The sequence below is a fragment of the Helicoverpa armigera genome, chromosome 19 (assembly GCF_030705265.1).
Source record: "Helicoverpa armigera isolate CAAS_96S chromosome 19, ASM3070526v1, whole genome shotgun sequence".
In the NCBI taxonomy this organism is placed as follows: Eukaryota; Metazoa; Arthropoda; class Insecta; order Lepidoptera; family Noctuidae; genus Helicoverpa; species Helicoverpa armigera.
This window is the reverse complement of record NC_087138.1, coordinates 2,923,707-2,934,260: the sequence shown is the minus strand read 5'-3', so window position 1 is coordinate 2,934,260 and position 10,554 is coordinate 2,923,707. Positions and strand designations below refer to the sequence as shown.

The window sequence follows — 10,554 nt, the reverse complement described above, 5'->3', positions numbered from 1 at the left end:
TTTGGTTTACGTTTGTGACTATTTTATTAAACACCACCCTTTGTTAGTAAAGCTGGGTTTACACGAACCATGTGAAAGGACGGATGCATAGACGATAGTAAGTATAGGCATAGTGTAATATCGTTATCTGCAGTTTTTTATATAAATACATTAAAATAGAGAAGCCTCTTTATCAAAACTTAACACAGTTAATATAGGAGACAGAATAAATGGGTTAATTAATTGCTAGGCTCTTTTTAAACAATCATTTTTCAGCAATACGATAATGCCTTTGTACTGATTTGCTTCTTTTCGCAAGATCCAATAATGTGACATGGATAGGAAGAGCCTTGTAAAATAGTGACTGTTCCCTTTATCAATGGTTCTAGTGACGAGTGACGACTTAGAAGTCCTAATCGCATTCCAACGGATTCAAACTGAAAATGAGGGCAATTTTTATACCAAGTCCTAGAGAATTTCAGGCAGGTTGTCTTCCTACTGTATAATCAGTAGTCCCCCAGTAGGAAGCCACCTTTATCAGAACAGGCAAAAGATCAAATGAAATCGTGTACGAATTTATGCGGTGGCCAGTGGGTGACTTCATTTGCTTTGGGACTGGGGAGTTAATATCAACGCATATAAGGTATGTTTTTGTATTAGTACCTACCTACTATAGAGTAAATTATGTTATACGGAATAATGATAAAGTACCACTTTATAAGGTAATTTGACTTACCTATTGTATGACTTTACAGTCTAGATCCTCACTAGCTAAATACTTAGCTATTACCTTACCTCATTGATATAGAAAATGTATATCAATGCCTTACCTACCAAGATTTTATATAAGTAGGTATGTTTCGAGATTTTTGAGGCCTAACTTAAGATTTTAATTTTGAGCATAAAATATTTCCCTATGTCGTACCTGTATTGCAAGTGAATATATATGGAGAGAGAGGTTGATGCTTTACCCACTAGGCCACCACGACTTTTTTAACATAAGCTCATGTTTATTAAAACTCTTAACAACTGAAGATTTATGTAAATTAAGAGGCCCCGTGATGATGACGGTAAAATTACAGTATCTACTCAGAATAAATAAAACAAAAAGACTGTCAAAATTTTAATTTTTCATAGGTTTAGGTATAACAATTTCGTACAAAATTTTCGTATATTTTTTCTTCTTCAATCCTTTATAAGTATTACTTATTAATAATGAGCGCTATTAAATGTAGACAAGCAGTCTAATATACGGAGGAACATAATGTTAGAAAAGGTTTTTTGTGAAATATCTTTTGTATTTTCAGTTTTCTCTCATTAAGGCAATATTACATTGAAGATAAGTTTGTATCGGATTAATATTTTGACCTAGTATTTGTCGGACCTATTATTACATTTTGGCAATAAAATTTGCAGTTAAAATTTTCATCCATCCAGAGAATCATCTCTGACACGATACTGTACTTGATTAGCAATTTGGACCAGTAATTACTTTCCTTAAAGATAGTGCTAAAAACAACGAAAAATCAAACGAACAAAAAAGTAACAAATACCAAACCTTTATTTAAAAATAATAAAGCATACATAATAAAGAAACAATAAATCAAAAAATTAAATGAAAAAGAAAACTCATTTTTTAAATAACAAAAATCCGTTAACCAAAGGAAAATGGCGATGGAAAAAAATACACATTTATATTTAGAATAAAGAATGGAGATTCAAGTAACCAAATCAATAAAGAATCGTATAACAGACGGGACTACCGCGGTCTATCAGACATTCATATTAGTCATGAATTTGACGCTCTGAAACTACACGCGAGCTCTCGCTGAAAATATACGAGTAACTATTGATTGTGGTAAACTTGAGGAAAATATATAGAATTTTCTTAGAAAAAAAATTCTTAGGGGTGACAATTTTAGCAAAAAATACTCATAGAGTTACATTTTAATGAACATAAAAATAAGTTGGCATTGATAAAAAAATAGATCATCGCAAACAAATAAAAATTTGAAAAAGAAATATAATTCTGCAGTAAATAAAAAGTGAATTAAATTGAAATATTGCAAACAAAAAAAAGTTTTTTTTTAGTTTTTTTCGGACGACACTCTAGCTTACTTCATTCACTTTCCAACCAAACCTAGCTGCACGTAGAGACTGAAAATATTTATTTTTAAGTATTTTTATCTTAAGGAGAAATTAGGACACACAGAAATCATTATTAGATATGCGGTATTAAGTCATTGAATTTAGTAATATCTAAGTACCATGGAAATCCAAAAATTAAGGTTACAACAAAAAAAATGGATTTCATTCTACAAAACAGATCTTTTAGTATTAAGTTTTCAACATGTGGTCACATAAAACATTTTTTTTTTTAACTTAAAAACGTTTTTGATTCAGTCAAACATTAAACTTTTTTCGTGTTATTTATAACTTAATCCACGGTTATAATTTAAGTCATACAAATTAAATGAGTTAATACAACATCTAGGAAAATACAATGGGCACATCTAAAGCCAGCCAGTCTTCTGCTGTCTCTTAATAGTTTTGATCTCATCCAGTTTCTTGGCGGGACGAAGTGGTTCGGGAGATGATGGTGGAATTAGTTGTTCCGTGCTCGAAGTCGAAGTCAGCCTCTTTGGAGGAGATGGGGGCGATGGCTGGAGAAATATCGAAGGATACAATTTTTGAGTTGGTAAAATAATAATTTAATGGTAAGTTGAAAAACATAGTTTAAAGATACATTTCAGACTTTTACAATTAAATTAAAATGATTTACATAAAAACCTCTTTTGTGGTTTTATATATTTCTTTTCACTCTAACATGAACTTGAAAACTGCACTATAAAAAAAATAACTAGGTATGTCTTTAAAATCCGCATATTTATTACATCCCACCCAAAACAAAAATGTGAAAGACTGCCAAGTTCGATAATATGGGAATGCTTCGCCTATAAAAGAAGTGAGATCTGAATAAGTACCAAGTTCCATACACATACCTCAGTTAAAAATAGTTACTTTTTAATGATGTTACTTGGCAAGTTTTCATACACCTTGTTATAAACCTACTAAACGCAATGAATCAAGTATTTAATTTTCTATTAAAACTTGCCAAGTAATCATCATTAAAAAGTAACTATTTTTAACTGAGGTATGTGTATGGAACTTGGTACTTATTCAGATCTCACTTCTTTTATAGGCGAAGCATTCCCATATTATCGAACTTGGCAGTCTTTCACATTTTTGTTTTGGGTGGGATTTCATTTATTTTTGTAAGGTTGTTTATTTTATTTTTTTCTTATGATGAAGTTAGTTAAAGAAATGTCTCATTTATACTATTTTTTAGATTTTTTAATATGCTCTGTTTCTTACAAAGAAATGAACTAGATTAACTAAATGGACTAGATTTACCAACTGACTGACATGACATGTTATCATATATTATGTTCGTGGATCAAAGTTACACATTCGTTATTTTCGAAAGTGATTCACACTTGGCCGTTTTCAGATTTTTACTTTACTTTGACTAAATACAAACCTTTGTACCATTCGAAGATATATTATATAAATATAAATAAATTTAGTTCGTTTTAGTTCCTTAGGGGTATAAATTTACACCGGGTATAAAACACCTTCATTGTTTTGAAACCGACTCACACTTGGCCATTTTCAGATTTTTCCCTTTACCTTGACATAAAGACCTACCTCCATGCCAAATTTCAAGTCAATACGACCATTAGTTCCTTAGGGGTATAAATTTATACCGGGTATAAAACACCTTCATTATTTTGAAACCGACTCACACTTGGCCATTTTCAGATTTTTCCCTTTACCTTGACATAAAGACCTACCTCCATGCCAAATTTCAAGTCAATACGACCATTGGAAGTGGTCTAGGTTTTTGATGAGTGAGTCAGTGAATCAGTGAATCAGTCAGTGAGTGTATAGTAAAAATAGCGATTTTCTGACGTCAATATCTCAAGACCTACAATAGGTATATTAATGAAATTTTGTATTTTAGATAAGTGAGGGGGTCTCAACAGATACTAGAAATTTGATATGCGTAAATAAAATAGATTTTGAGTTACAGGGGGGTCGAATTTGGCCCGAAATGGTTCGTGTAATATAACCCACGGCCGGTGTGTCGCTTTTTTTGCTCGAACTTGGCGGACACACTGCCGTGTGTCTAGATAAATCCGGCACCATAGACTCTGTGTGATGCCATCTTTTAATTATCAAAACTTCATGCTGAGAATTTTCATAACCAAAGCAATATTGAATAACTTAAATAAGCCACTCAATAAACAGCTTCGAGGCTGTCAGTTATTTACTTAATAAATAACAACAAACTTCATAGTTTTCTATGATAACAGTAATTTGTAGCTGAAAATTGCCAGTTTTCTTAACTATCATTATGAAATAGATTCAAATACACAATCCATCGCGTGGGAGGCAGCTATCTACATATTGTTTGTAAATAACAACTGCTCAATATAAATTGAGGTCCCATTTAACTTCCTTATTCATCATCATCAGTCTCCCCTCATATAGAAAAGGATTGAGCGTCAATCACCACGCTTTGGCGATTTCAAACTTTAAAGTCCAGGTTTCCTCGAGATATTTTCCTTCACATACTATTACTCATTCACTGGTGTTTGCGATATACTTAGAAAATATCTACATAATCATACAAAAAAAGATTATACGCATTAAATGATAGAAAAAATATATAGTGTTAATTCCGAGAGACGATAAATCGAGGCTTAGATGCAGGATATAGTACTACTTTCATGCATATGCAGCAAAGGTCTCAAATTGTATTTTCTCGCGAAATTAACTCAAAATATTTTACTAACATTTAATTTCCGCAATGTCTTCCGCCTGATTTCATAATTTTGATTTTACTCACATCAACCTTAGCAGAAGTGGAAGGTTGTGGAGACGGTGTTCTCGGCGGTGGTGGGGCTACCTTCGGAGGTGACGGTGGCTTGGCGGCCGTCTTAGGGGGTGACGGCGGCTTGGCAGCGGCCTTAGGGGGTGACGGCGGCTTTGCCTCGGGGGGTGACGGAGCGTGAACGGGAGGAGTGCTGGGTGTCACCTCCATTGTGGGTGCTTGTGGAGCCTAGTGGAGTAATATTGGTAATAATAGTGTTAAAAGGTAGATGCGGATTGTCTCGTTCTTGAAAAAGGTCATGTGTTTGATTAACGGATTGAGCAAACTTACGATTTTTTAAGTTCCATAGATTAAATAAATTGATTAAGGAAATGTAGACGTTAACATGTCATGATTTTGTTAAAGCATAATAAAGAATGAAAGAAAAATATAGAGGATCCCCCATTTTGTGCACGATTTTACTCGTTAAAAAGGAAAAAGAAATAGAAAATATAGATATAAAGAAGCAATAAATTAGTGACTTCTTCAAGAAACAAGCTGACAAAAATAGAATAACTATGGGTACATTTTTTCGAATTTTCAGACAGCTGCCTATGTTCATAAAATTCCTCGCATATTACCTTAGGCTTGACAGGCGGTGGTGGAGGTGGTATGGCTCCTTCAGAAGGCTTGATCTCAGGAGCCACGGGTCTGGCTACGGCAATAGCTTCAACAGGCTTGGTGTCAGTATCTTCGGGTTTATCAGCCTGCGATAATAATATTCACCTTTTCTTTAGTGAAATTATGTGAAAAAGTTTGAGTACATTGCTTCATTGAAGAAATTTTGTAAAAAAATTTACGATCAGTTTTGACAATGTTGTACAATAAACTAGAATGAATTAGATTACAGCCAAGTTTTTACAATAACAAAACAAGGTATAATATAATCTGACATTATATGTATAAGTTTTATTTCATTCACGAAAGTGGGCGAACTACAGCGGTGTGGGTAGGTACATTGTCTTTGTATGAGTCTGTCGACCACTGAACGCTTCCGAGCTTATGAATGCGAGCATACACACTTTAGTTTAAAAAAAATTGTTATATAAATAACAGCAACAGCGGAGCTTTAAGAAACTACTGATTTCAGTACCTACCAGGTATACCTAAGCAATTGTCTCGAAAAAAGTTGAAGCTATATACCTAGTACTAAACCCAGTTCTTTTTAAAATCTCGTTTTATAAGATGGTAAGTGTTTGTAACAACGTCTAATTGGAGAATAATTGTTTATTGTTAACTTACCGCTGGCCCTCCTGAAGGAGACGGCGGACCGGACGGCTTTCTCTTGATCACTTTAGGTGGCGAGTCTCCTGGCACACGCTTTGCCTTCAAAGGACTTGGATCTGTATAAAAAAAAAAGATGGTTATTTTACACATTGGTATTCAATTTTGTTTATCATTAAATTTCAATCTCCTGAGTCTGTTATGAGGTTATAGAAGCTATTACACCACAGTGCTTGAGAAGGTACGAAAAGCCGCCGTCCCGTGCTCAGCAGCAATCATTATTACAATTCCACGTTGGAGACCGTCAGGTACATTTGAAATAAAAAAACGAATCTCTGGAGCATTTCAGCATTTCATATTAAATACTTCAATTATATTGAAGTATTTGCAAAAGGAAATGTGATTCGTTCTCAATCTGCGTGGTAGTAAAATGAATCATCCAAATACTTTATTGGAACAAAACTAGACTAACAACTCTTTAGAAGTCATAACAATATGTACCACAACCCAATTTCCAGTGGGTTTTGCAATAACCATTAATCCTGGACAGACTGAGTGACGCCGTGTGTCACAAATAGTATTAAAACAAGATTTTTATTTCGTTTCTTTGTACCCCTAAAGGAAACCGAAACTGCTAAACCAATTTTGTAAAACCACGAGTACCTACTGGCTTAATAGGTACAAAATAGTAATCAAAATGATTAATTAATCTTCGTCATTATCAAAATCTTCCGTTACTAGGTAGGTACATAATATTTATGGAACTTTATTGCTTCTGCTGATTTAAATATATCATTTTATAGAAGACAAAAATATTATACGGTAGGCTTGATCTCCCTACGTTGACACCCACATTACTTAACCTAAAACAGCAAACTGCGTCGCAGGATATGCTGGCATATCGCCAAAACAAAAAAACATCGCCAATTTATGCGGGAAACATATTTTAACGTGAATGAAATGAATGTACAATTCTTCGCCACATCAGAAACATCGTTAATCAAAGGAATACGGTCTACTAAATAAAAAAGAAAGCGAACATAAATAATGAATTTGTTTTGTATTTGTTTTCTTGCAATCTATACAAAATGTATTATAGTAAATCTGTGACAAGACTAAATTGTTTTACTTTCAGAAAATCTCAGGGCAGAAAAAGACCTTCAACTCGAAGAAATAACAAAAAAATTACGTATGTATCATGCCTACATTCTATCGGAATCATACAAAACTGTTCCCCGCGGTTCGACCCTTGTCTCGCTGTACATCCGGATAAAAAGTAGCCTACGTTTTTTCTCAGGCTCTAGAATATCCGTGTATCAAACATTCCAGTCGGTTCAGTAGTTTTGTAACTCTGTCTGTCGCACTTACACGACAAAGCTTCGCTATAAATTATCCATTATCACAAAATACATATTATCTGTTTGAGTAGAAACATTAACACTTCCTACAAACAGAAAGTCTCAATCTAACTAAAACAAGGGGACTAGAAAAGGCACATAGGTTTGACTCGACTACACTTTTACTCGGCTGCGAGAAGTGATTTTAACGGAACTTGGACGAAACAATGGTAACAGCAGCTATATCATACTTTAGAATAACCTTATGTTTTACATACCTGGTTGTGGTGAAGTAGTTCCTTCGCCAGGTGGACTGACAGTTGGTGGTACTGGACTAGCCACCCTCGAAGTTGGCACTGGCGATGGACATTTTGGCGGAGTCTGGTCAAAATAAAACGAGACGATAATCATGATTTTGTACATACTTAAAGCAAACTGGCTGACTGATCTATCAATGTGTCAACACCTAAGCCTACAGATTTTAAGAGCATGAAATTTTGCACAAAAAATCTCAGATTGATCGAAAAAGAGAATATCAGATCATTACATTAAGAAGACCCCTAAAAGAGACACAAGTAAAACTATGGCAAATAGTTAGAAATTGTACATTAAGTCCAAGGCGTAGACTTTCCTAGTAATATTACTTCAACTCTGTTTAATCATAAAACATGCTTCAAAGGATACCGCAGATAATATTTCAGTTGATGATGGTTCTGATCTAACAATACTAAAGTTCTGCCTTTCAGACTTGTTTGCGAAACAAATCTCTAAAGATCCATGGATAAGACCAGACCATAAAACCTTGGAACTTCATAACTTCATTGTTGTAGTATCAAACGATTTCAATTAATAACTCTTGGTATCCTTGGCCAGACGAATTCGAAATTTTCCCAAAACTAAAGATACTAATTTTCATATCTGGAGTAACCGTATACTGCAAACTTTTAGACGGCCGATAGTTTGTTTGGACTCATAAATCAGTATGAACATGAACGGTAGTACGCACATTACAAAGATCAGCTATTTAGCCGGCAACTGAACTTTAAATGGAATAAGATTTTCTTTAAAAAAATTGGTCAACAGTCGGCCGACTGTTTAGTCTACAGTGTGCGGATACTCTCTCACTAACTATTTGAGAGAAATATGAACTTCAATCTCCAAGTTTCTGCAGCAATGCATTTCAAATTATGACTGCATACGACTTCACACGACTATTTGTAGTTAAAACGAGAACTAGTGTGATAGACATACACATATATACTAATTTTTGAACCAGTTTTATTGTACGGACTAGTAATTTAAAATATTCGCTTCGTGGAACTAAAGATATTTTTTATTCGGACCGTGGAGTGGTTTCCTTTTAAATGTGACAGGGATAAAAATGTGCTTTTGATGATGTGAATATTCTGCATTGCGAGTGTAATTTATAGTTAAAACAAGTGCGGATCTCATTATCGTTGTCGCCGTGTGTAGGGAAAACTAACTGTAATATTTTCTCAATTAAGAACGAATATTGCAAAATTATTTTTATAAAGTAAAATATGTTTTTAACATTCATACTTTTAAATCTCTCCTGTGGTTAACTGACTTCATATAATGATGAAATCTGATTTCAGATAACATGACCTATTTTCAATCGTTTATGAAAATCATGAGGAACAAAAGTAGTGTGATAAACTTGCCATCAACATTAAATTATGCACACCTGATTGGGAAAGCATGAGCTATTATTATTGTTTTTAAAAATATGTTTGCATAGTATGTCTGTCATTTACGGGATCCAACTATGCTATTTGCTATGGGCCCTAGTTTCCTGAAATAAAGGAACAAATAAATAAATAAATAGTGTCTATAAAACTTAGACGCAAATACTTTACTAAGACTGCTGTAGCAACTGCAGCTGTATTTCTAGAATAAGTATAGCCTAGAGAAAGGCGACCTTAAAAATAACAATATAACAGTATTTTTTGCATAAAGTATCCTGGTGAATAAAGTAATTAAGAGCATTATACCTACACTATTGATATAAATTAGACATAACAATATTCACAATACCACATTACCAACCTTAGCCGGTACAGGTGAAGCTGCAGTTGAAGGCCCAGGGATAGGAGATGGGGCAGTAGAAGTAGCCGGTTTAGGAGACACCGGTCTACTGCGAGCGTCTGCTGCGGATAGTAACGCTCCTACAGCTATACCTGGTACTCCTGCTTCTCCTGAATGGGAATAAGGCAATGCTAAAGAATTAGGGGTTACAGTAAGTCTTATTACAATAAATGAGGATGACCAGTAGGAATGAATAAATATGAAACTATACCAAAATAAAGACAACGAGTTTTTTCGTGTTACACAAAAGGGGATCGGATTACCACTTAATTTATACGGCTGTTAATCAGCATTGGGTGTGGTTGTAAAATTAACATAGAACATAAGGGAAAAGGGTAATGTTAATGAATAGGAAATTAGATATGAAGAAATAAAAACATGGTTATAGAGAATATAAACGGACAGTGGTTAGTGACTAAGACAAAGGTACTGTTGATTACGATTCATAAAATTATACACATACATAAAATACCTACACGATACCACAACACGAATGAAAATATAAAATTTTAAGATACATATATAAAATAGTGTACCTTAGTCAATTCCTAGATAGTACAGATAGAAGAGAAGAAATTAAAAGCAAACCCTATTCTACTTTCAATAAGACTCATTTCACAATACCTGGTGGTTTCCAAGGAGACTTAGGAGGTGAAGTGGTCCCTTCAGGTTCAGTTTCCCCAACTTCAGTGGATATGTCCTTGATCAACTCCAGGAGTGTGTGACCAGGGCTGATGGGCATTTCGATAGGAGTTCCAACTCTCGAACCTTCTGACCAAGTGATAATTAGCTATGACGTAATTGTTATGTGGATTTTGATCCACAGGTAGATATCAATTTTGGAAATACAGCCAATTTGGTTATGGAGGACTCTGTATTATTAAGTTCTGTAGAACATGGGATAAGGCTCCTGTATTTTATTCTTAAAGTCATTTTTATGTCGCAGCTATGAGCTGTATGAAATACCGCTTA

The 10,554-nt window shown here is 34.2% G+C and overlaps 1 protein-coding gene across 1 annotated transcript in view; it reads right to left on the bottom strand.

Moving 5' to 3' along the window:
* Positions 1 to 1,592: 1,592 nt before the first annotated feature.
* Positions 1,593 to 10,554, bottom strand: part of LOC110382734 (transient-receptor-potential-like protein) — a 35,327-nt gene continuing 26,365 nt past the window's right edge. The window contains exons 18-24 of the mRNA XM_064039448.1: positions 10,207 to 10,353; positions 9,544 to 9,692; positions 7,755 to 7,857; positions 6,158 to 6,258; positions 5,497 to 5,622; positions 4,892 to 5,104; positions 1,593 to 2,642 (exon numbers count right to left, since the gene is read on the bottom strand). Of these exons, the coding sequence (XP_063895518.1) occupies positions 2,493 to 2,642; positions 4,892 to 5,104; positions 5,497 to 5,622; positions 6,158 to 6,258; positions 7,755 to 7,857; positions 9,544 to 9,692; positions 10,207 to 10,353 (989 nt within the window). The 3' untranslated portion in view covers positions 1,593 to 2,492. The remainder of the gene's footprint in view (positions 2,643 to 4,891; positions 5,105 to 5,496; positions 5,623 to 6,157; positions 6,259 to 7,754; positions 7,858 to 9,543; positions 9,693 to 10,206; positions 10,354 to 10,554) is intronic.